The sequence below is a fragment of the Lonchura striata genome, chromosome 4A, assembly GCF_050655825.1.
Source record: "Lonchura striata isolate lonStrDom1 chromosome 4A, ASM5065582v1, whole genome shotgun sequence".
Classification (NCBI taxonomy): Eukaryota; Metazoa; Chordata; class Aves; order Passeriformes; family Estrildidae; genus Lonchura; species Lonchura striata.
Genome location: NC_140742.1, coordinates 13,668,330 through 13,696,270, shown reverse-complemented (window position 1 = coordinate 13,696,270; position 27,941 = coordinate 13,668,330). Strand labels below are relative to the sequence as shown.

Sequence of the window (27,941 nt, the reverse complement as noted above, 5' to 3'; positions counted from 1 at the left end):
ACAGCTTTCATCAAAGTTTTGCAGTCTTGGCATCAGATGTGTGCAATTACTGCACCATCTGAATGTTTTAAGGATTTCAACACCACTCTAGCAGTCTGAATAAAGGACTGAACTTTAAATTATCTTCCAATGATTTAATAACAAATAAGAAATATTTACTGTATTTTATTTCTAGCCTTATACAGGATTTAATATTCTTTTGGATGCCATAAGCTTGGACAAAGCCTCATGCTTGAAAAACTAGTAAAAGTGGCATTTTCTATCACACTGTATTTAATATCTACATCTGGGAAGATTTAGCTATTAAATGCAGTTTAATAGAAACCTGTCATCCAGGTACGCCTTTATACTCTAAATTTCAGCTTCTATTCACATATTACAAGAAACATTTATACCACTAGTAAAGTCATGAATTTGGATCACATGAAGGGAAGGAGAAATATAATGTCTGCATGCTGCACACTTCATGAAGTATTTTTGTTGCCTGCATATTCACACATTTTCATTGCTTGGTTTTTCTGTGTTCCTAATTACACTGTAGATAAATCTCTTAAGAGAAAAAGAATTTGGAAGGAACAGATCTCTCAGAGACAAGGGCAACAATTAAGCTGGAAATGCCTGCTTCTTTCTTCAGCATAAACTGATGCTTAATTATGCAAGTGATGTTGCTGCCATACCATTTCATTATCTGTGTGCCAACATAGAGGATTTCTGTTCCTTTTGGATGGAGGTACCCAAGTCAATCTAGGCTGTGCCAGCATGGAAAAATCTGAAGTTGCCCAGTAATTGTGAATGCAAATATAAAAACCAGAAAATCAGAAATGGAGTATTTATAGATATGCATGCTTCCTCAATACCCACTATTATCTGGAGATAAAGACTAGCAGAGCTATCCCAAAATGCATTTACAGGGTGCAATTTCTTTCTGGTAACTTCAGAGGCTGTTGTCTTTTTGCTTCCTACAGTGCACATAAAACTAAACTCTGAAGTTTGCAGACCATGAAAAAGGAAGATAAAATAAGGTACTCCAGAGTAAGGCAAATCCAGAGTGCAAAAGAGCAAAGAAGGGTATGTGATAAAATGTCACCCCAACTGCAAAATAAGATTATCAATAAAAATTAAAAATAAGTATTAAATATTTTCAAAATAACTTCAGCTTCACTCCTTTTATCTGGAATCACTAGTTTCAATATTACAATATAAAGCTTCTAGTATAGAATTATATACTTCACAAACGAATGATGGGTGAATACTAAATGCCTTCTATTTTTCTATGTATTCAAACAGCTTTCTTATTTTTATGTGTAAGCATAGGTGCTTGCAATGATGCTAAAGATATTAATGGATGTTGACAAGCTCCAAAGTAAACTGTAGGAGCTTTTAACAAATCTGTAGAAATTTTAAATTTGCCTTGTCCTCAATTTGCATGTTAAACATGTAATGAAGTTACAGCATTCCACAGATGCCACCATGTGAAACAACCAGAGGAAATAAAAGGGGAGGAGAAAACAAGGAAATTTCATTTTACATACACGGATAAATAGGTGGCAAACATGGCCATGAAAGCACATTAGCAGAGAGCAAAAGCACAGGGAATTAAAAGTAAAGATCACCATCTGGGAATCCTGGATGGTGTGATGGTTCCCTGCCCTTAGTCCAGCTGGCAGGGGGCTGGGACATAGCAGCTAACACTGCTAATGGATCTGGGAAGCTCAGCCAGCTCTGGGCTGCCCAGAGATCTCAGGGTCTGGCTGCAGCAGGAATGAGGGCACTGGCACTTTATGTGGCCAAAATGCAGTTCCTGTGATTCAGGATCACTTTCCTATCACTTCCATCAGCATCAGATCAAGCCCTGAAGTTAACTGGCTCAACACCACCCATCATTTTGAATTAACTTCTCTTTGGATTGGTCACTTTTTTAAAAGACTAAATTCATAAAGGAGTAGATTGAAGGAAAAAATGAATGATTTTTTCATATTTGCTACTGCAAAGAGAAAGTCTCTAAGCTCTTCTCTGTGCCCATTACATTCAGAGTAGTCATAAGGAAATAAAAGTACAGCTAGGAGAATTTATATTGGATTTTTCAACATTTTCTAATTTGGGCAGTGAACATTGATAGAAGTCACTAGTGACACTGTTTATGTTTTCAATAACACATTGGAGAACTTTAGAGAGAAAGCTTTAGATACAGTCCATTCTGATTCAGGAAAAGGTGGTGGAATGGTTGGAATAGCACCACTCCTGACTCAGATTCTCATGCCTGTGACCTCCTGGGGTAAAAGCAAATGGTGGATATTTAGTGAGCTGACTACATTTTCCACATCAAACACACAAAAATACCACCCCTCTATGGCTGTGAGTTTCAGCAATTTTGCTTTAAGTTACAATGCAGCTGTCTTAGTTCTTCAGTAATATTTTTCTGTTCTGCTTCCTAATTATCTCTTAGAATAATTACCATGTCATGCCTTGCAGTCTTTCCTCAGTTGTAATCTCTGGTAATTTGTCTGAGAAAAAGACAGCAAGTTCAAATTTTGCAAGACTCTGAGGACTAGGACTACCCCTCCAGAGAAAATGGCATCATAGGATGGTGTTTTATCTGAAGTGATTCTTAAACTTTCCAAGTGGTCACAGTTAAACTTTTAGCCTTCCAGACATGAAAACAGACTCCAGAGAGTCCATGGCTCTGCCTGAGTATTTTGCCAAGGCAGGATGGTGCTGTTGCTGACAGCTGCCAGGGCTGAAGTAGGTGATGCTGTGCTCATGGAAAACTCCCTTCTGTATTTATTTTCCTGTTCTGTCCTTGCACCCAGGAAGTGAGACATGACCACACACCTGGGATTAAATAGATGGAGCAGTACCTTTGTGGCCTTTGTACCCAACCTGTGCTGACCAAGACCAAAGCAGCTCACAAACAAAAGGAGATTTTTCTCTCCTGTGTAGCACATGACAGTTCACAGCAGACAGGCATTAGCCAGGAGTTGTTTCTCACACTGAAATATACACTGTAGAAATGGTACCATTCTGTCCATCACATTTCATAGTGTTCAGCTACAGCCTAATAAAATGTATATGCAACCTGAATATGCCAGAGAATTCCTCCTGAGAAATAAGTAATTTCATTAACTATTCCTGAAATAGAATGTGCAGTTATAACTGAACCAGCAGCTTCTTCCAGAGAGAAATCAAGAACCATTGCTAAATGATATGTCAATTGATATGATCAGGAACTAGATATCCAATGATAATAGCATACAGTTGTCACCATTTAAAAGTTATTTGGTGCCAAATGCTATTAAAATTCTTTTTAAAACCTCACTTTAATATAGATGTTAATATACAAGATATGTTGGCACCCTTTAACAAACTTCCAATTTGAGGTTGTCAAGAGTGTCAAGGATCAAACAGAGGTTAGTGCAAATTCCAGGCTGTCAAGAAATACCTGACAGAGAATAAATAATAAAATTCTGCAATCCATTTTAATTTGACACTGATGGCTTTTACCTTGGAAAGAACAAAAGTGTGCAAGATTTGCTCTGGGAGATTCAACAGTAAGGTATTTAAGATTTAAAGCTAGATATAGAAAATGCAGAAGGTATTCAGGTATTGTGAGATATTTACAAACTGTTATAAATGCATGAATTATGACCAAAATAAAACAAAAATAAGTGGATGGTATGGGGGAAAAAAAGACGAATGGAAACTTTCTAAACTAGGATGTGCTGAGATAAGGGAAAGTACTTAAAGTTTCAAGGGGATGTAATGCTCTTTTTGAGATTCAGAATGCATAGTTCCAATGCATGTTTCATGATGCCATTGAATTTACTTTAAAGAAGAATCTAGCAATGATAATTCTACAGAAAGACATGGAGAACTCTTGCCATCTGAAGAGTAACCTTATTTTGGCTTTACAGGGAATAAACAAATAGAGGATTTTTTTGATTAAACTAGCCAATGCCCCTTCACTTCCCTCAGTTCGTTTTGATTCTTTTCATGTGATCTCAAATCAAAAATCTAACAGTGTAGGGCCAGAAGTATCTGTATTTTCATATTTGATGGTCATTTCTTTCCTCAAAGTCATGAAGTTGTTTCCATTATTTTGCTATCCAGAGAATGTACAAGGAATCATTCTAAGCACTGAATAAATAATCTGCTGAGAACTATTTAACATGCTTCTTTTTCATCTTTCTTTTTCATGTAAATCTCCCTTGTTAATTATACTACAGAATATAATCCCTTTGTTTCTGTACTCCACCAAAAGAAAACTGAAGTTTGCCATTCTCCAAGAAAAAAGTCATAGTCTTAGTCCTATTTTATGACTCACACTGTGAGTTGGAGTGGGTATTAAATCTGTTCCTGTGATATTAAAAAATCCACATGCTTATGACAGTTTAGTTGTCTGTGTCACACTAGAATTTCTTTTAGTTGTCTGGTGCTGACTGACCATGCTACTTTACCATAAGGAGTTTAGTTATTCCCTTCACATTAGAAAATGCTGGTAGCTAGAATGAAGTTATGTCCTTTGGTTTTAAGCTTTGATTAAGAAAAATTTCCCATCCCTACACTTAAAGTAGAGGGAAAAGCTTGAAAGACACCAAGCACCCAAAATCAAGGATAAATTTCTACCAATGTAATGTTTTTAATTTCATTAGTTTGTTGGGTTTTTTACACCTGATCCCTTCTGAATGCCTCAATTTCACATGGCAAAACAAAAGTGTGCTTTGCATTTACCATCAGCAGCACTGTCCTTCATAGAGACTCTGCTCTTCTTCTTGCAGTGCCTCAACAGGGCAGCTTGGTTTTAGCATGTGCATATTTGCCTTTAGATAAATCATGGAGCTCCCTAAAGAGGGATTTTCTCTCTCTGAAATGCAACAAGAGGCCAGTGTGTGCCCCTGTACGGGTGCCAATGGCAGACACCTGGGAAATGGCTCTCAGAGCTGCATCCATCAGCCAGGAGCAGCTTTGGCTGGGATCAATAGCAATCCTGGTAATTAGCAATCCAGGTAATCAGCACCTAACCTGGATCTGCCACACCCTCTGCCTCTGTCACTGAGTGGACACTCTGCCCTGCATGCAGGGTGACATTTCCATGAGGATAAGCCACTGCTAACAAAGCCCATGGAACTCCAAACTTGAAAAGCAAAGCTAAGCTGTACCTCCCTCTTGGGGACTGTTCCACAGCTTTAGAATTAAAACAAAAACACCTTAGAATACACAAGACAAGGTTTGAATTTGGATGAGAAAAATGCCTTAGAAACTCTTCTTTGATTTTTGCATCATCACTGGTTGATTTACTGGAGAGAAATCAGTAGAAATTATTTACAAAGTTTTGTGCTGTCCATAATTTTGCACTTGAAGTCTAAATGCTCCAAGTTTAAAAACTTTGTCTTCCTTTGCTTGGAAATGTTAATCCTGCACTCATAACTTTCAGTATTTACTCATTACCAGTGCCACTGAGCCTAATTGATACCTTATGAACAAACAGTGCTTGCAAATGAACATAGTTACAATGGTACCAACCTTACCTTCAGTAAATAAATCATGTTTATAACTCTCAGCTACATAATACCCCATAAGCAACAATCCCCATGTGCTTTCCCTACTGGGGAAGCCTATTAATCCTGTTTCAAAACAAAGTCACCTAGGGAAGATGAAGCTAACCCCAGAGAAGGCACGTTCTAAGTGCATGCAATTGGATCTTTGTCAAACCATTTCATCCTTTCACTGTTAGCTCAGAAAAGTTAAACAGGCAATCCCATCATCTCATACCTATCAGCCTACTGAACTCAAATTTCTTCCCTTTATTCTGCTTCTAAATAGTAAGAACTTGAAACAGTAGAGATTTTCATTTTTTAAGCTTAAAACTGATTCTAGATTTTTTTCTTTAAGACAGCACAGTCTGCTCAAGATGTCATTGGCACCAAGCCACTCAGAGATATTCAAACCTCCTATGGTTGCTTTGGCACATGTACAGTACACAGTGTTTTTGTTCAATAAGTTCCAAGCACAAAAATGTAAAACTTAGGTGCTTCCGAGTATTACAATTTACAAAAAGGTTCTAAGCAGCTAATTCAAATAACTTCAGGATTAGAAAATTTATCTCTCCCAATGTTGAAGTGGTGAAATGAGCAATAGCTCATAAAGTAAAAGTAGTGTTGGAAGCCATTCATTCCCCTGTGACCTTGTATTGGCATTGAACTTCAGCTGGCACTGAAGTGCAGAAGAGAACCAACAGAGCTTACTGATGAAAAGCATAATGAATGCAACCTGCTTTCTGGAATCTTTTGTACCTTGTGCAAATGTTCTGATTTTCTGAGATCTCATTAGTTCTGTTGCTTCTCTGTAAGTGCAAAGAGACTAATTTTTTATAATTTGAGCAGCTTTTTGTATTGCCTATATAGCATGCTTAAAGTCTGAAAAATTATCATGATCCTGATATAAATTCTACAGCCATTAAGATTTTAATATCCAAAAAACTAATTTAAAACTACAGAACTCATTTTGACCTGCAACACTGTGAAAACTTATTAAAATAGATAAAAAATCATGCCTTGAAAACTTCATCTGTTTTGTAGCCTATTGTAGCTGAAATAGACTTATACTAAAATATTAATGCATTCAAACTAAAATTTAAGTGGCCCATTCTCATTTACTGCCTGGGGTAATTAGATTTTTTTTTTTAGAGTTCAATTACATTTTAAAAATACTGTTTGTTTTCTTTCACTGATAAAATGAAGTGGGGATAAAGATCATCTAACGTTCCAGCCAAAAGGCTCTTTTAATGCTTATAAGATGAAGAGCACACAGATGACAGCAAGAAAGAAAAGATGACTTTTTGTACTGCCATGAAATATGCCAAATATATGACTAAGAAGTTGTTAAAAGGCAAAGAAAATTTGTTGTAACAAATTGGGTTTTAGACTATATGAGTATGCTTCACTAGGAACATCCTTATTATTTTTAGAAAGAGAAAAAATATCCTGAGCTTTGAAAACTAAGAGAACAAATGTATTGAACAGAGAGATATTCGTAATCTCTAAAGATTTTAATTGGTGTCCATTAATTCCATAGGGTCTCTCAGGCTCTGTTTCCATACCCTCAGCCAAATCTGTTTCACAATACAGTTCATTTTATCCAGGAGAATAACAGAAAGGACTAATTTTATTGGTTTTTACCAAATTTGGGTTAACATACTTGGACTGAATCAATTTACTGATTTGAAATATTACATCACTAAGACTGCACATAACAGCAGAGATCTCAACTGTCTTTGAGTTATGCAAAGGTAAGAAACACATCAGATTGGTTATTGGTTACTTAGGATCTCAATGAACAGCAAAATACAATAGTCCTGCTCATGGTGGTTTTGTTACCTGTTTTCTATTTTTATTGGAATAGAGCAAAGCTTTGTGAGCTCAAAATAGATATAAACACCTGAAACTTCCAGTATTGTGCTAATTTTATCTTAATATCTGTTTAAAATATAGTTGCTGGTCATGGTCTGTCATATAATCAGCTAAGGAAACTAAAATTTAAAACTAGGTGCTCTTTTTTAGCCTGGAACAGAGTTTTCAACTGTAATAGAGTCAAATGAAAATGTCCAGAATGATAGAAAGGGAAAATGTCTTTAAAAAGACACTAATGTAACTCCTACAATTTGAATAATTATCTGTAAAGTTAAATACATTTGCATAAAATATTTTTATTTTAATGATACCACTGAGAAATTAATAGCTTTATAACTATGGTAATGTTCAGAGCCAGCTGCATCTGTGATCTTGCCCGTTTATGAACACTATTAATCAGCATAATTCCTGATACACACACACACAAAAAAAAAAAATCCAGGAGGCAATTAAAATGTTTTGGGCCTTTCTATAATATATTTACAGAATAATCCACTCCACATGTATCTAAGAAAATCAGTGAGTGTTGTATGACTAGACAGCACTCTGGGGTTTATGAAAAGGATATGAGTGGCTAGGGCAGGGAGATAGTCCCTCCATCAGTGCCTTCCCCAGCTCAGGCTGAGCTGCATCTGGGATTATTCACCTTTTGGCCTTCTGTTCCTACCTGTCCCTTGTACCTGTAGGAGCAGCTCCCACCCAGCCTCACAGCCCCAGCAGTTTGTGACACACTCTCTCATAGTCCAAGCTCTTATCATCTGCTCTTGCTCATCAGGAAACACCTATTGGTATAATAACTCATATTATTATAGTAATAAATTAGTAATTAATCTGGGCTGACAAGACTTTTCAAGTAACAACATCTGGCTTTAATTGCATTTACTGACTCTCTTCTATATTACTTTGTTGACCTGCCTCAGAAGTGTTTTGAGTAGAAACTGCAAAGAAAATGAAATGCCTCCTTGGATACTTATGGAGATGTTCTGAATGTGTAATTAGGATCCTGATATAAACTTTTTAGGGTTCTTCAGGAAGCTGGATCCAGGGAAATTTTTTATAGGCTTAGTCCTCTCACTCAAAAACACGCTGCCATAATCACACTCAATCACCTCACCTACTTTGCTGGAAATCGAGAAAAATGAAGAAATGAACCAGTTCTCCAATTAAAAACTCAAGAGTTAAGAAAGAGTTAAAAAGTTAAGACAATCATAATCATATCTCAGACACGATTTTTCTCCCTCTAGAAATCTGCTTCAAAAACTAGACAAAATTCTTCACTGTTCCTAGCTTTTAATCTGCTTTGTCTGTGCTTGGGTTTTCTGGATCTCTCTGTGGCCAAGGGTTCAGCCTTTGAAAATTGTCCATCTGCTCCTGTGTTAATTGTTAATATGTTTATGCTAACTCCTAATGGTTAGATTTCCTTATGTGCACTTTTTCCCACAGAAACTTTTAATGAGAGCTGACTTAAGACAGCCCAGTGATTACAGGGTGTTAGACACGCAGGTGGGTGCAGAAGCGAGTTGTAAGGCAAAATAAAGTAAAAATACAAGTCAGAAAAAAAAGATTATATTAATGAACGTGGCTTACAGTATGGAATCCATAGCTCACCTTCAGAACCCTGTAATAATTTGTAAAACTAAGTTTGTTCATTTACTCATTTCCAAAATTCAGGAGGTATAAACAATGTGAAGCAAATCACTTGCCAAAAAAAAAAAAAAAAAAAAAAAAGCAAGGCCATCCTCATATACAACAGGAGAATAGCCAACTGAAAAGGTTCTTTTTCTTCCAGGCAACAATATTCCTGTAATCTAAAACAGTCCTCCCTAAAATAGAGGAGTTTTCTTATTTTATTCAATTCTCTTTCATGGGTTACAACAACCTAGCTCCAGCTTCTGATAAAAGTGAATTTTGCAGATATGCTGAGGATAAGCAAGTTGTCAAAACTTTGCATCTGACCTTGTAACTGCAGTTAATTTTACACAGCTGCAAGATTAAAAGCCAAACTGACAAACTTCTACCTACTGAAATTACTCATTGTTGGTTAAGGTTTGACATATCTGGCCAAAATATCCCCAGAACTCTGCATTTCAAATCTGTTATAAATGACAGATGCTATAAGCAGTTATGCAGGTTAAGCCAATCTGATGACTGAACAAGGTCAAGACTCTACTGCTATCAAGGAACTCTCTCTGCTGCCAGAAAACAGATTTCCTTTCTAATAGACAATCCTGCTAATTTACTTGTGGAAAGAAAGACTCCAGTAACTTGAGTCACAATACATACTGTTTAGTTCAAATAAGGGGGGAAAAAAGCTGTAATACAACCACTACTGCAGCAATACAACCACTACTGCAGCATGCATTCCCATTGTCTTAAAGATGAGTAAAGGAAACTAAAAACAACCTGCGATACTCTCTGGGAGTAAGTGCAAATTATTATTTGTTGCACAACCTGAACATCCACTTAAATTATTAATAAATTACATCAGTGTCATTTCTGAGCACCAGAATCCCTTTCCTGTATGCACAGCACTCCTAAGGTAGACTGTTTATTCTAATTTCTAATCTTAATAAATATTTTTCATCTCTATGCAATTTCATGTGAAGTAGAATGAAACTCAAATCCTTTTGTTATTACTGTCATAAAAAATTCAAGATGCCCTCTGGTCTCTGTCCCTCTCCCAACAGGATCAAAGTTGTCAATTCATTTATACAAGACGTTTTAGTTTTTGAGTCATGTGGGTCAAGTGGGCTTCTCACTTTTCAAAGGTTGAACATAACAAAATCCACACTGCAAAGTCTAATAGTGGGATAGTATTTCTGAAAGAACACAGTAAAACTTCTGTTTTACTTGTAAGAGTTAATGCTTCATTTAAACACTTAGTCCATTAGAAGATGTAGAAAGAGCATGATACTAAGATGTTTATGTTAATGCCTGATAACCCTGTTTATATTTGTTTACGGTTCAGCAGCACATTAGCAGTAAAGTAGAATAAACATCATAAAGTGATGGTAGGACTTGCCTGTCTTAGCACAAATAAGGAAAAGATTTCACACCACACTGAATTTAGATTAAAATCTCTCAATGTAGTGATTTTGAGAAGAGCATAAATGCAGACACAATTAGAAAAGGAAGAATAGATCCTAAATTAGCTCTGTGAATTCTGCATGTCTTACTCTTCCTAATGCATTACACCAATAAACTATTAGAATAACCATGCTGGTGCCAAGGCTCCCATTGCCCTTAATAAGCTTTTCCATTTACAAAGCAAGTGCAGTCTCATGCAGACAGGTAGAGGGTAAAAGCTGAATACTAAATGGAAAGTGTCAGTTCTGAAGGAACAGAGCTATTTCTGGGTCCACCAGGAAAACCAGTCCTGCAATGGCCAAGCAGAATAATTAATATCATCATCATCATCCAAAAGCCAACTGGCAGGAGAATTTCAATAAGCTTTACCTCTTAATAAAAACCTCATTAGCTTGGCTTGGCTTCTATTATGTTATTTTCACAATTCCTGTCTTAAGTCATTGTTCTTCCCTTGTATTCTCTGGGTTATTCAAAATTACACTTCCACTGTGAGACTTCAACAGAAATGAGGAATCCCTTGCATTTCAGGGACAACACAGAGGCTTTTTCACTAATTCAGTCTTTGACAAAATGGTTATATCATTTATATGCAACACTATGACTATCTCCAAGGACCCACAGTATCACTTATTCACAAACTAGACTGATCATTAGGAAATGCCAAAGTGAGTTTGGGGTACTTACACTGCTGTGTCAAAAGCCTGGTACCAAATTTCATCATAAACTCTGGTTCAGTCTTGCAAAGAAAAAGTCAGAACAAGGTCACTGTCACACCAGACCCAGCCTCAGCTCCCTGCCACACTTTTCATACCATCACACAGCTCTGTAGTGCAAAATAAAAGAACTGCATTAGTAGCTGTCTCCTGGAAAGGAACTGTGCTCTTTCTAAAGCTAAAAACCAATTAGCAAACACCTACCACAAAGATGAGTTTGAAGAAAAATCAATCAACACATTAAAATATAAAACAAAATTTGGGAACTTGATGACCAGGAATATGCCATTGATCAGAAAGAAATTACCAGTGACAAAATAGAAAAGATACTTTTACTACACACTGTCCAACAATCTTTTTGGCCCTTTTTGTCCCTCATTTCTTAGATTCTTTCTGTGTTTCTGATTTAGGAAGAAAAAATGCAACTACAAATGCACACCAAAAATTTATCTACAGACTGCTTTAAGCATTTGCTATGATTAAAAGGGAATTAAGAGTACTTTAAAAGACTATTTTGATTTCTTTATTACTATAATGCTGCACAAGACTGCACAAGGGATGGTTTCATTAGAATAATAATCCTGCAATGGTGAGTTAAGTGAAAGAAAATGTGTATTAGAGAAAGAATGTTGATATTAGGCAATAATTACTGTAGCAAAATCACTTCAACAACAGTTATGACAAATTAGGTATAAATAATTCTGTGTTCTCCCCTGATTTTAGATATATTGAGACACAGCTGAATCCTGCCCAAAGAGATGTCAGTTGCCTTCCTAACAGCCAGTGAGGTAACATGATCTTCCCCAAAGTCACCCAACATTCACAGGGACATCTCCCCCATATCATAGGAAAGCTGATGGATACCTTAGAAGAGAGACTTTTGCCTTGGTGCGGATTTTATTTTCCATTTAGCAAATTTAATTTGGGGGTTTTGCTTTTTGGGTATTTTTTATTTAATCTTCAAAACATGGCAAAGAACTTAAGAATGTACAAGCTATGAGCTACATTGGAAACATTATTGGATTTTACAAACACCTTGTTTTTCCCTCTCCTGAAAGACAGAAGATATAGAAAAATACAGGTAATAAACTACTGTTGAAATGGAAGTTCATTATTTTTTGCATCACTTTCTTAAGGGACATTCAGAGTCATCCTTCCTTCCTTCTGGGTATCTGGAAACTTATGATTTAATGTTAAAAATGGCAGTTCTGGCAACTAAAATCAAAACAGATCTAAGTTGTGAATGGTAGCATGCTCAGGAATCATTTGATTACAACATAGGAAAAGACACTGAGAAAATCTAGTTGATAATACTAGCAATTATATAAAATTATAACACTGACTTTCTAGAAATAAACTAGCAGCTACAGGCCTTTATTCCATAGAAGAATAACTCATCAATGAACTAAACTGCACAGAAGTCCAAGAAGCAATTAGAGAAAGGACAAAATAAAATCAGAAATAAGAAAATGTCTACTATCCACATTACTTTAATGTTATCTAGAAGTTTAATATCCCCTAAACACCACTTTGCAATAAAATCCTAATGTGGTTTTTGGAACATTGAGTTATTTATATCACTGAGGGACAATTAGCAGTTTGTTCTCCCCTTAATGCAGTCAACAAGAATTTGAACAAAGAAAACGTGTCATACACCAAACTGCTCAGGAATTGCACCATTATTGACCTTAAATCACTGAAGTCAAACAGTCAAATCAGATCTACAAACAGATAAAAGGGTTCTTATAAAATAATATAAAAAGAGTTATTTATAAAATTCCGACTTCTGACAGAAGCTGACATATGTGGTCAATGCATTGAAAGGATTATGCTCAATATTCTCTGCTGATGCAGTGATTGCAGGAATTCAGACTGAAGAAGGTAGAGCCAAAATTATTTAATTATTGATTTTCTACGCATGGCTTAAATTTTGTGTATTATCAGCTAATTTGAGGAAAAGAGAACCTCAAACAGTTGGCATGAAAGCATGAAATTACACAATAGTAAAGTAAAAAGTTTCAGGATCTGATCTGTTTGAAAAGCAACTTGCTGCATAACAGCCTAGTCTAGAATTTCAGTCATGATTTCACGCTCGAGAAATGTTAAGGCTCTCTGAAGAAAGGGAGAATCTTAGAAACATGCTATGAGGAGTACACAAAGCTCAAAAAATAAGGATTACAGAGACATTAAGAATAGTCTGCATTATCAAAGCCTTTGTAAAACAAAAATTTAAGAAAACAAATAATTCTGAATAGCTAAAGGACCACCTATTTCCAAAATTAAGCCTGTTTCATTATGAGGGTAAAGTACTGAAAAAAATCAAAGAATAAAAATTTCATGATTAACAGAACAGAGCTCTGAAAAAAAATACCCTGCTGCTTGTGAAATGTAGCAGCTTTTATTTTTAATTCAGTGCTGTTCAGATCAGATCTTGCGGCCTTAAGCAGCAAAGAGAGACAGGAAAAAATAAATGGGTAAAAAAGTTTTCACATAGCCACCTCAATATTTCAACCATCAGAAAACTGACTCAGATGGGCACAAACTCAGGCCCTAAAATCAATTTGGCAGAGATTTCATGCATCTATGCTTAATTATCTATTAAGATGATCAACACTGTGACAGTCCTTATAAACCACATGCAATTTTCCACACATCACGTTCATGCTCTGTGCTTACAGTTTCATTTCTCTGCATTTAATTTGTGGCCTTTGTCCACAGGAGCTGTTTACAGAAATGCAAAGACCTGAGGAGAAGTGAGGAATGCCTGTGCAACCCAGACTCCAAGGAGCAATCACCAGGGCAACAGCAGCTCTTGCATCCTTCAGGGTAGCAGCTTCCCTGGAATGAAGGGACCCAGCATAATTGATCTGACTCATAGGTATTTATATCTGCTCATTACCCACCAGAATCTACATCCTGTTTTTACTGTGGAAAATAATGGAGGGTAAAACACATCCACTGGTAAAAAAAAAATCCAAAATTGCGACTTTAGGGGTTTGAGCTAAGATATCAGACGAAGTGGGATACATGATAAAAGTATTTTCAAGTCCTTAGAAACAATATTTCCTATTGTACATTATGACTCTATCCTGAATGATTTAATGTGGTTTGATCTGCACCCATGAACTCCTAAGACAAACAAAAATACTGACTTGCAAATTACTTGTAGAAACCATTAATGATTTCCAAAAATTCATGGTATTGAGCTTACCAACTTCAGACTATTAAGTACACATTCAAGTAAATTTTTTCTTTAAACTATAATCTAATGTTTTTCTATTGCTCTACATCATCATTTTGGACGGTTCTAAACACAGCTCAGAGCCTAATCCTTCATTTCCCTTCATTAGTTACTCACCCTCTGCTGTCACTATTTTTGCTCATGTAAACATCTTGTTTGAAAATTATTTTCATAATAGTTATTTTATTGGAAATGTCTTTTTTTTCCCCCACAATCTCCTGTTTTCTTTTGCAAAAGATTCTCAAAAAAAAAATTGCACTGGTATCAAGGAAATAATTGTGGATTTTTGGAAACATTTAACTTGTTGGTTAGTATGAGTATTCCTTTACATTATTCCTTCTGATTCAGGTCATCACACTGCTGCTCTCTGCTGTTCATAAGAAGAATCCACATGAAATTATTACAGATAAGGCATTCATTTTAGGCTCTATAACAAATGTATGTACATTGCAAATTTTTCATTTTTAATTTTGCTTTCTTACAAAAATTGAATCTAATTGTAACTGGCAAGAAAATTAATGTAATTGCAAATAACATGAGTTAAACATGAGAAGAATCAGAGGGTTTTGCAAATCAGTTGCACTCACACTTGAATTTTGTACAAACTATGCTCACCTTGTACAAACATGCTCACCTTTAGTCCTTAATTCTTTATTTCTGTTTTACCACAGCCTGATGAAAAATTCATCCAATGAATACTTTTCAGTATTTAATGAATGGATAATTAGATCCAAATTTCCACACTGCAAGTGATCTCTGCATGGGCTGACTTCAAAATAGTACAGAGAATATAGTTGTCACTTTACAGTAGCTTGCATATTTTCCATCATGACAAGGAAGAAAATGAAACTTTTAAGAACAAGAAATCCCAAAACAGCTCAAAGATTTAACAATGGAAGATGAAAAACATTACCACTCCTGCATGTTTTTTAAATTGGGTGATTTGAAGGCATTAGAATGAATACACTTCTAGGGCAGGAATTCTTCTAAAGGGAAAAATCTTTCACAGTAATAGTTTATATAGACCTGGGTTCTCCTACCTACAGTTTAAGAAGAAATGCTATGCATGAAACAGAAACAAAATTCTTGTCAACCGAGGGCACAATCCATGACAGATGTAATTGTGTGAATACCTATATCAGGTCAAAAACTTGTACCTGATGCATGTACAGCAACATTTGTGAGCACATAGGTTTAGCCTACAATAACAAAAAAGGATGCAACTGTAACATGAAATTTTGCACCAAGTAGGCTTAGATATTCCCCATTCTTATAGCATTATTCTCCTGAGATTCAGTTTATCCTGCCCCTTTTCCTCTGTCCACCACTTATCATTTCACTTTAATGGCACCACCCATGGCCTCCAGAATAAAAACCTTCAGAATCCTGAAAATCTGACAGTTATGCCTAATTATATATGCAACACCAAACAGAAACACAGCTACAACAGAAACCGTGAATCTATTTTTGCATGGGTATATCAGAGATATTCTGATTTCAATTTTGGCTGGAAACACAGTGAGCCTATTTAGATTTAGGCCTCTTGCTCCAAAAATCCCTTCATCCATTTTATTTAGGATGCTTCTGCTGTTCCAGTTCCTGATATGATGGGGAAAGGGCCTGTATAAATGCCTGACAAAACACCAACGAAAACAACTCACAAATACAAAATTTTCTACATTCTGAGTTAACAATAGCAGCTGGATTGTCCCCAACACATGGATGGGATTAGTCAGTCTTCCAGGTGCTCATGGCTACAAGCAATAAACAAAACTGTCTTAATTACGATTTAACATAAATTAGGATTAGCATACCCAGGAAGGCTTAGTGGGTTATCAGCAGTGTGCATTTTACCTAAGCTAGCATTCTGTGTGCTCTCAGTTATACCATCTGTTTATCTCCTCATGTAGGTTGACTCTGACACAAAAGGATTTCATGACAGGTAAGGTGGGATTTCTCTATAGAATATAAACCCAAAGCACTGCCACACAAACAACCATGTACTTCATCCAGCATGTGGGATTTATTTTTAATTAAACTGTTTATTTTCAATTTAAATGCCAAAAAATGCCCTTACATACTTTGAAGGAAATATTCCCCAAGTAGTGGTCAATACCTGTGACTATTTCCAGAAACAGCCTGTTCTCATTTTGTTTTTATGCAACATTCTTGTGAAACCTGGACTATTTTCACATTTGATATTCACAGCATGTGCTTATTCAAATAACTGTATTCATAATCAAAATATTAAGGAAATTTAAAGAAGGACTTTTCTAGTGTTCATACACCCATAAACTACAAACCTGAAACACAATTATGTTTAATAATTGCTTGAAATTTTTCTTTTTTTTTTCTTTTTGCTCATTTTTGAAGTCTTAATTCACTGAACTTTTATTGTGGAAAATCCTTTTGGTAGGTCTTAGAATATAAACTCTTGTCAATCCAGAGAAAAAACATCCACAACATCCAAGTCTGCACAGTGGAGAAGGACATGAAATATAAGGATTTCAACTCACTCCTAATTCTGACCTGAGATTCACCAAAAAAACTCATTCCCCTACTAAGATTAGCAATTTGCTTTTCAGTTTCCCCATTCTTGCCAGATTTAGGCAAAATATGATAAATGGCTTCGGCAGAGTTGTCATCATCAGGGTGATAACATTTCCACACAAATATCAGCAACTCCAGCTCTCCTACAACACAGAACCACAGAGGGGAACAGAAAGCCATGGAGCAGTCAGACCACACATTGCAATTCCACACGAGACTTGAACACGAGATCTTGCACTTTAGGAACAAAAACCACACTTTCAAGGTTGGAATTAAAAGTCATTATGAAGTTTTTATCTCTAGAGATATTTTCTACAAATAAATCATATTTTAAAGTTTCTTCAGACATAGAAAAATATTCCAGGAAATTGCCAAGAAAGAACTTGATGCCAGCAGAGTACTTCCCATGGCAATACTCTAAAAAATCCATTAAATTTATTGTGTGATAATTCTTCCATATTAGAAAACCAGGACAAATGTGTTGTGAAATCTCTGTGAAAAGAAATCATAAATACTAAAAAATCAATACCTAATTCTGGTAAGGCTGGAAAATGCTTTCAACACTCTCATGGTTAAACCTCAGATGGTAACTGAGCCCCACACAGCCTCTCAGTCACTTTACTCTGGTGGGCTGGGGAGTGAATAAAAGTGAAAAAACACATGGGTTGGATGAAGGCAGTTTAACAGGTGAAGCAAACCAAGGGAACTTCCCATGGCAGGCAGTGCTCAGCCATCCCCAGGGCAGCAGGGCTCCAGCACCTGTAACAGTGACTTGGGAAGACAAACACCATCACTCCAAACATCCCCCTTCCTCCTTCTCCCCACATTTACGTGCTGAGCATGGTGCCATATTCTGGGATATCCCCTGGGTCAGCTGGGGTCAGCTGTCCTGGCTGTGTCCCCTCCCAGCCCCTTGTGGAGCCTCTTGCTGGTGGGTGAGGAGCAGGAAAGGCCTTGGCTCTGTCTTAGTGCTGCTCATGATAACAAAAAACAGCCCTGAATTATCAAAATATATGCCCATACCAGCTACTATGAAGAAAATTTGCTCTATCCCAGCTAAAACCAACACAAATATTATTTTAAAAATGTATTATCAGCATAATCAATAAAATTCAAAGGCACTTTTCTGATGAAAAAAAAAAAAAAAAAAGGAAAAGAAAATAGAATCTTTTTTTAAAGAGGGGGCTTAAGGTTCTGTGGAGGTGAGCTCCCAGCAGTTTGGACCCTTACCTTTAATCAAGAATTCTATTTCAGAAAAAAATGTGCTCCAAGTACACCATTTTTATAAAATGGTGCTGTACAACTATTAAAAAAAATCGTTTGTCAGGAGATTTAGCATGCAAGGAAATTCTCATCCAGGGCTTAAAATGTTTCTATCTTCCATCTGTGCTCCCCACTGTCAGTGTGCCACACAGCTCCTGTTGTACTGACCCCTGATCCAGGGTTAAGCACCTGACTTTTGAGACACTGCTGGTGCACTTGGGGCTACACTGATGCAGAGGGGATTTCACCTGACCTTAGAGGTTTGTGAAAGGGGATGACAGCAGAGCAAGAAAAATTAAGAAACCAACAGACAACCAGGTCTGTCTGAGACATGAGGAGTCCAGCAACTCCACGTGCACATCATGGACAGGAAGGGTTGGTCTCCTTTGTTTTTTCAGAACAAATATAACTAAGGTAAGTAGAGAGGAAACTACTGAATTGCTTCTGCCAGATGTAATGAATTAATCGTTTGCTTTTCCCCCTCTGGATTCAGAATTAATTCTCAGCCTATATGGGCATTTCTCTCACTGGAAAATTTAATTTGCATCATTAAAGCCCTGAGTCTATTACAACTGACACAGATGGGCACCAGAAAAAAAAATATCTGTATAAATTTGGTAAATTTGTTAATATTGATGATTCTAAGTATTATTCAAAATTCTATATAAACACCAATAAGCTGCTTTAGCTAAAGAAAACCTTACATTAACATCAACAGAGACAAAAAATTTATTTCACTGATAATAGATCTAATTTTTCACTTAGATTTTGATTAAGTTTAACCACATTAACATTGAAGAAATTGACTGCTTTGCTGAATACAGATTCTCTTTCTTAATCCATTGGTTCCATGGTGACATGACTGGTCTTGCAGAGCAAGGAACAAATACCTACCATACCACTCTCCAGATCCACTACCTGTGACAAGACCAGCTGTCAATTACTCAAAAAATTATGCATAAGTCAATACACTCAGATTTGACACTCAATTTTATGTTAATTTATATGAATAGTAAAAATATGAGCATTCCCACAAAAACATGATCATTTCCTTAAATTACTGTGAGAAGGAAAAGATTGTACTGCTTTGGTAATACTGCCACACAGCCCTAGTGGAAATCACTGCTTAACAATTTCATCATAACTAATACTTTTCTGTATCCCTTTATAAAAATTTCATAAGAGAGACTATAAAAAGATACACAAAAAACAGGCAGAGCATGCATGATACATTTTGGGTACCTTGCACCAAATATAAAAATGTCTAGATGCAAAACAAATTTCCTAAATTAACAGGCTGACATGAAGATAAGCCAAGCACACTAAAAGTTGGAGTGGTTTTAAGCATGAGTAGGTGATATGAGGCTAGCCAACATTTAATACAAGGCCACATTTTTATTTACACCTTAAAAGAACCAATTAAATTAATGTCCTGGAAACCACCACATGTAATAGTCCACTGTAAATCTTTATGCATCCTTGAATGTATTTTAAGGACTTTTCCTCTCCTTTGTTCTTTCCAATGTCAGCACAATGGTTATTGCCTTTCCTCTCACAGTTCAGGTATTGGCTGCACCTTCAGGACAGACAAAGACCTGATGCTGAACAGCTACACCTGAAATTGGAAATTGTCCATGCCCTTAAGAACATTTGCTCCGGAATAACATCAGGGATTTCCTCTTTTCCCCTTCCCCAAATATTGTCCCTTCCATGTGACTGTTGAAAGACTAAAACAAAAATATGCAGAGTAGCATGTGCTAAATATTCACTACAAATCCTCCTTAAACTCAAACCAAAAGACTTGATACAATAAGAACATGCACCACTTAACATGGGAAAATCCCAGGTTTAATCCCTTGAGAACTAGTATCATTCCAGACTTACAGTTCAACTTTCTGGTTTGTTCATATTTATAGTAACCATAGAGACTAGAATAAAATCTTCAGTTTAAAAGTATTGCATCAGTTTGAAAGCAACTCAGAGTGTTTTACTAATATCAAAGAACACAACTACAAAATAATATTTATCATTATTATTACTATTACCATTATTACTATTATTTATTGAGAGTGATTGCAGTTTTCTGTGATTTTCAATTCTTTAATCTGGTTATGTGGCTGCAATGTTATCATGTCTAATATAAATTAACTTTTCTCTACAATTTCTTAGGAATTTGCTAGCACTGAGTGCTAAGAGCAAGGAAAGAAAGGTACATAAGCAGGGAGATTATCTGCAGTGGAAATTTTGAATTTCCATTAAATTATTTCCTTCTGAAATAAGGAACAGACTTCTGGAAGTCTCATAACAATATTGACATAAAACACTGAACTTGTGGTACTCCCCAGTACTTCCTGAAAGTTTCAGGCTGGTCAGCTGTTACTGCAATCAAACTCAACAAACAGCACTTATTAACAAATCAGGATCTATCATACCACCAGTGGACGAGAAGGGGGGAAGAAAGGTTTTTGAATGCACTGTGCACTGCTCCACAAAGCTCCAGTCCTCAGGTGGTTCTTGTTATTTTCCTAAAATCCACCAAAAATGCAGAGTAAATTGTATTAATTATGTACAGCAGCGGCACAACTGAAAAACAGCGTTACAAAACCAAAGATATAAAAATGGTCCTCCTACTTTGACCATCTTAAAAAGAGAAACATCTTTGAGAAATTGTCTCTGTTTTCTGATTGCAATGTGCAGGGGTGATGGTCAGTGACAGCACAGAGCAGCCAGTGACTCCATGCTGGGTTTTGGCCTCTGCGATGTCACAGAGTGGTTCCATGAAATGACAGAAGGATCCTTCCAGGATGTGTTCATGAGATCACCCTGTAACCACCCACAGAAAGAGCCCAGCACTGTCCCTGCAGCACCATCAGGCGTGGAGTGCAGCCCACCAGCACAGGATGCAAAGCAGCTCCCGCTGGGGCAGGTCCCTGCAGGTCTCCCACGATGGACGCTGTGGTGCTTAAAAAGAAGGGCTACAGCCTTGGTGACACTCTTGGAGAAGGCTCCTATGGAAAAGTGAAAGCTGCCTACAGCCACCGCCTGAAATGCAAAGTGGCCATCAAGATCATCGACAAGAAGAAAATTTCTCAGAACGTCCTGGAAAAATTTCTCCCCAGGGAAATGGAGGCTTTGATGCGACTGCACCACCCCTCAATCATCGAAACCTATGAGATTTTTGAGACGTCCTCTGGGAAAGTGTACATTGTGATGGAGCTGGGGGAAAGGGGGAGCCTCCTGAGCTACCTGACCAGCCAGGGTGCCATGGAAGAGAGCGTTGCTCGCTGCAAGTTCCAGCAGTTGGCTTCTGCCATCAAGCATTGCCATGACTTGGACTTTGCCCACAGGGACCTGAAATGTGACAACATCCTGCTCGACAATGAGCTTAACTTCAAGCTGTCAGACTTTGGCTTTTCAAAACCCCTGGTTCGGGACGGAAATGGAAAAACCATCCTCAGCAGCACCTTCTGTGGGTCTCTTGCGTACTCAGCCCCCGAACTGCTCGAGCACATTCCTTGTGACCCCAGGACTTCAGACATGTGGAGCCTGGGCATTATCCTGTATGCAATGCTTTTTGCTTCACAGCCATTTGACAGTTCCAACATCAAGGAAATGCTCCAGGTTCAGAAACAACAGAAGATTCACTTCATGAAGTCAAAAAATCTCTCTGCAGACTGCAAGAACCTCATTGTCCACTTGCTCCACCCTGATGCATCCCAGAGGCTGTGCATAGATGAAGTTTTGAGACATCCCTGGCTGCAGACCCCAAAACTCGGGCGCAGTCTGAGATCCGCAGGACGGGGTGACCCCAAAGCCTCTGGCAAGAAAAGCCCCAGAAACAACAGGATGACAATTCCCATTGTGAGTAAGTGTAAGGAGTGGAGGAGGAAAACAGATTCTCTTATGGATACTTTCCTTTAACATGGTCACAGCATTGGCCTAACCTGCATTAGTTTAAATGCACATTAAAGAGAACCTGTCTAAAATTCCATGCGGCAGTTGTGTCCTCACTCCTGCACAGTGCTCTTGAAGGAGGAGCTTTAGCACTGCCAAAGTCAGGACTGTGAAACATGGGGGAATAATGAGGGAGGGAAGTTTGGAAGTTTTAGAACATGCAAACAAACTGCAGAGGAGCACTTGGTACGTAATACTTGAAGGAGGGATGTATTTCAAGCAAGACAATGCCTTTTTTTTTTTAATATATCTGAATATCACACCTGGTGCACTTTATAACAATTTATAACTATTTCAATATTAGACTCTAGGATCTGCCTAGACATACTGCTTATGAATCAAAATTTAGCTGAATTTTTCTTTCAAACTTGAGGTTTTCAACAAAAAAATGTGCAATGAAAACAGTTTCCCTACACTTAAAAATTAACAAGGATTACAAATCAGTTGTACCATAAGATAGGTTTTAAGTCAAAAGGAATGAGGGAAGAGTTTTCATTAATTAGAGAGGGAGATTTAAAAAAACACACCTCCAAACAACAGCTGCCTTTTAACTGAAACTTATTGGCTGAGCAAAACATGCAGGAATTCTTTTTTCTATAACAAGAAATATTATGTTAGGCATTAAAAAATAAAACATATACCTTCAATGCTATGGTTGTTTAGCCTAAAACTTAAAAAATAAAGTTAATTATTTTATTTACATTACAGTCCTGCAAGGGAGTCCCAATCAAGGGTCATTCTAAAAGCCTACAAAATGAGAAGTCTCCTGTCCCACTGGTGTAATGCATTTACCTCTAGGTCCCATAGGATTGATTCAGCTGGATAAGTTATGCAAGCACACATTTACAGTCCAGCTACTTCCTGCAGAAAAACATCAAAAAATGTCATGTGGGTAAAATCCAGTCCCAGTGGAGACTTTGAGAGGTTTATTACTCAATTCATTGGTACTCAAATAATTGCCTGTCACTAAAAGTAAAGCAAAACAAATATAATTTCATGGGTCTGCTTGGCCAGAGACATTGGACCAATTATTGATCTATGAGGGTATTTATCCAACACCTGAAAATGTCATGCACACAGATGACCTAGTATTGCTTAGAGAGGGTCAGGCTACTATGTTTAACTCCTTATAAAACCAAGAGAAAATAAAGTTGAAGTGCTACTGAAAAGCAGCAAAGTGTTAAAAATTACTCTAACATACAATTTGACAAGACAAAAATTATGTTTATGCATTATTTCTCCCATTACTCTTTGCAGAAAATCTGCTGTTCCCATCAAGACATTATGCTAAAATATCAAACATAAAATACTGCTATCAACAAAGCCATCAAATAACAAAACACTGACCATAATTAAAACTGTTTTTTCCATTTAGTAAGTGTGGACAACTAAATATATTCTGGGGGAGAAAACCTTTTTACTTAATAATGTAAGAGACTATTTTTTATGCTAAGAAATCAAATGCATTCTGGAATAATTACAAACCTTACTCTGAATAGTCTTCTGCCTCAGAGAGTGGATTAAAAGATGGATTGTACAAACAGCCATTCAGCAGAGCTCTTACTATCCTAAATAATCCAAGGAGAGACAAAGTCAGATCCAGCTCTAATTAACACTCATTGCTCATGGCAGGAGAACATTAACATGGTACATTTCTACTGCCACATATTTAGAAGTCACAGCCATTGAAAAGGGCACTTGGACAAACAAAATGGAGCTTATGAATTCTTTAAGATAGCAGTTCAGTAGACAGATTTAAAATATAGCTTATTATTATTTTGCTTTCACTGATTTACTCTGGGACCAAAACATAGTAGTAAAAAAAGGTGAAGCTATGGAAAAAATCATCATATTCTATTTTAATTTTGCCATTTTTGCATTATCAGACACCCAGTACAAGAAGAAAGAGTGTGATTGGAAATGATCACACGGGATGTGTCACAAAGGAGGTGTGGCACCTCTTCCTGGTGTCCTGGCACTTCCTTAGGCAGGATCATGAGCCTCCAAACTAATGCATATTCATGGAAAGACTACTGCTAAAGTTCAGGCACATTCCTATTTCCAGCTGTGTGTCTGTGGCCAAAATATGTGTAAGTGCACAGCCAAAATCAAAAGGCAGGACAGCTCTCTTACCCAGAGGCATTTCCAGATGATTTTATTACAGATATGAGCTACTCTGTTGTATAAATTGTATAAAAGAGAGCTTGGCATGCATCTAAGGAGGGTGCATTTTGCAATTCTGGCTTACTTGGGAATTCAGCTTTATTCCAATCCTTTTATAAGACAGGACATGCCATTGAAGACAAACATATATAAGTCCTAAAAAGCTTCTAGAGAAAGAGGACCTATGAAGTGTATTGATGAATATCACAACAAAACAAACTAAGCATACGAAACATAATTTCAGCTGAATGCAGTAAATGAGATAAAATCTGTCGTGCTATAACTCTGTCAAAACAACACTGGGTTTACTTTAACTAAAGATCATAGATTCATATATTTACTAAGGCTGGAAAAGACCTCTAAGATCTTGAGCCCAACCATTAAATCAATACTGCCAGGTCCACCACGAACCATGTCCCCAAGCACCTAATTTATGCATTTTTTGAAAACTTCCAGGGATGGTGATTCCATCATGTGCCTGGGTGGCCTGTTCCAATGCTGCAGCACCCTTTCAGTGAAGAACTTTTTCTTGACATCCAGTCTGAACCTTCACTGGCACAACTTTCCTCTTTTTAACATTGTTTGTTACCTGAAGGAAATCACCGACCCTCCCCTGACTGGAGCCTCCTTCCAAGCACTTGTAGAGAGTGGTGGGGTCCCCAGGCCTCCTCCTCTCCAGCCTAAATAACCACAGATAACTCAGCTGCTCCTCAGTTCCCTCAGCTTCTATCTCCTCAGACTTCAAGAGGAATCAATGCCACACACCTAGCACTGGGGAATGAAAATGGAGATTGTTGTAATCACTAATGCTTCAGATCAAAATTCAATTTGCACTTTCCTCTACACATTACAAGTGATTAAGTGAGTTTTAGAATCATCTTTTCCTTAGCCATAAGTGTCCACACTTTCTTATCTTATATCATTGGCATTTAAATTAATGGGTTTTATCTAACAGATACAGCAGTCATAATAAATATTTAAGATAACTACTTAAATTTTGGCTGCATTAACATCATAATGTAAAGAATTGTAATTTTATTTGCCTCAATAAATTAAAGATTAAATTCACCCAGACATTTTATCTTGCTTGCCCTTAGAATAGTTAAAGAAATTCACTTTAAATATTAATTATATGTCTTCATTTTATGAGCTTTGTTCATTTCCATAGATTTAGTTTGAAAATAAAATTATTTCTAGTACTTACTGGAATGCTGATAATGAAACTATTGAATTAATATTTTTTGTCTCTATCTAAAAATCACTTGAACTCATTTGAAGGGATTGGATTCTTAAAGGAGAACCTGCTTCAATTTATGCTCCTTGCTAGGGCACTCCGAGCCGTATGAACTATCATGAATATTCCATTAAAAAATAAGGTTCAGAAAGTTATAATTTGTCAAAAAGTCTCTGTACTATTCCTTGAAATACCATGCATAATATTTATTGAAATATATTTCAAGACTCAACATCACAATGAAATTTTGTAAGATTTTTTCCCAATTCCTGCAAGGGCTTTTAGTTCAATGAGAATTAATTCTTTTGCTCACACAGATACTGTTTCCAAACTAAAACCTCTAAACATGATCACAATGGTCTCTGTACAGCCACTAAAAGTGCTTCAAACCACAAAAACTCCAGTGGATAACTTTGGTGGTGGCACAAAGGCTGGTTTGGTGGAATTGCACAGAACTTGCATGTAGCAAATGCTGCACACACCAATTTGACCGAGAGCATAGTGTCCAGGACAGCACTTCCATCTCCTGGAGTATCACTGCCTTTTCCCCAGAGGCTGTAAGTTTAATTTTCTGCCCCTTCCCTGCCCTGACACCCAGCAGGGCTCTGCTGCCTCCATCCAGCTTCCTGGGGACTCTGGGGACAGGGGGCTTCAGGGCAGCCAGGGGCTGTCTGGAACAGTGACCCAGACGTCTTGCCACTATGCAAATATCACTATCAGTCAATCATTGTATTATAAATACTGTCAGTCATTTTATTATAAATGGACAACCCAGGGTCCACTGAGCTCTCCCACAGGGCAGTGGCTGCAATCCAGGAGCTCCCCTTGAGCAGGGACAACTCTCAAGGTTACCCTCAAGGCTGAAAGGTTCCTTGCCACCCCAGATCCTCAGGGAGTGATCAGTAGTGTCCTAACCTTGGAAACCTTAGCCAAGTGATACAGAGGATTGACTGTGCACATAAACTCCTTTGGACATAAGCCACTGGCCAAGCCTGAGACTAGGACTGCATCCAGCTGCAGTCTGAGAAGGAATCTAGAAAGCAAGGGAGCCCTTCCTGAACCTCATGACTCAGTGGGAGAGTCTCCCTGGCAGCTTCTTCTGTCCCTGTCCTTTAGGCTGTAAATAGTCAGGCTAAGCTTGTTAAAGCACTGTCACTTCACCATTTGATTTCATTAACTCCTGATTTACCTTAACAAGCTTTACTGCTGCTTCTCTCTGGAGTGAAGAGCATCACTCCATTCAGGGCAAGGTGCAGCGGGCAGAGGGAACAGGTGAAAGGGGTTAACAGAGCAGCACTGGAAGGAATAAGCATTGGAGGGAATAAATATTTGCTGATTCTCCTATAACAGAAAAGGCAAGTTATCCTTTATGCCACTTGACAGCTTGTAAATGGATGAATGACTGCCTTTAATAGTGGTGATATTTACTGCCTCAGAAACCTAATTCTTTTGACCTGAACAGAAATGGTCACAGCCATTAGAGCTACATAAATACAACACTCAAATCTTGTTGAGCACATAATAGTCCTATGGAAAAAAAAATATCACAAAATTATTCCTAACACAAGACAAAACCAGAACAAAAATTAATTTTTCAGAACTTGACTGTTGAATATTGTTCATGATGAATTTTAATGGACCAAAACCAAAGTTTATTCCAGTCTCTCTCTCAAGTTCATTCAAGTTTTATTTATTTTAGATTATCTTAAAGCATGGGCAAACCACCAAGGAACTACATTTGGAGTCGTAGGTATTGGTATTTACATCAGCACCTAAACCTTCATCCTATTTACAAAGATAACTCATATTATGCTAAGTTTTACCCAAACAATTTCTGCAAGATTAGACTATCTAGACACATTAGGTACTTAGTTTACAAGACTGTTTTAGGCACTTAAAATTAGCATAAGTCCCAAGCACACTGCAGCATTTAAAGCATTTAGCTCACAATACCCTTGTAAAGGAGAGGAATAACATTATCTCAGCTTTACAAAGTGAAACTGAAACACAGGGTGAATATGGAACTTTTAAAACATATTAAGCACTCAGATCCTATAAGCACTGAGTGCTTGGTTACTGTTAAAAATCAGAACAAATGTGTTATAGAGACTAAGACACTGAGAAACACAATCTGTGACAAAAGTGATCCTAATCAGGAGCACTAAAGTCATGAACTATAGTGAACTATTACTACTGCCTGTCTGGCTTTTTCTGCCTTTGATGAGCTCTAACTAAAAAAAGAAAGGAAAACACCACAAAAATGCTCAAACCAAAGAAACTCCACCAATTTCAAGCGTCCTACTTCCATGTCTAGTTGAAATATGATGACT

General features: G+C 37.1%; 1 protein-coding gene across 1 annotated transcript; it reads left to right on the top strand.

The window, feature by feature from the left end:
• The first annotated feature begins 41 nt into the window (after positions 1-41).
• Positions 42-27,671, top strand: LOC110480082 (testis-specific serine/threonine-protein kinase 2). The gene has a single exon (XM_085570656.1). It carries the CDS (start codon positions 21,207-21,209, stop codon positions 22,179-22,181), a length of 975 nt encoding a protein of 324 aa, XP_085426782.1. The 5' UTR covers positions 42-21,206; the 3' UTR covers positions 22,182-27,671.
• Positions 27,672-27,941: the final 270 nt, after the last annotated feature.

Bases quoted from the DNA above. Each gene is read 5' to 3' on its own strand.
- LOC110480082 (XM_085570656.1), top strand. From the start codon at position 21,207: ATGGACGCTGTGGTGCTTAAAAAGAAGGGCTACAGCCTTGGTGACACT.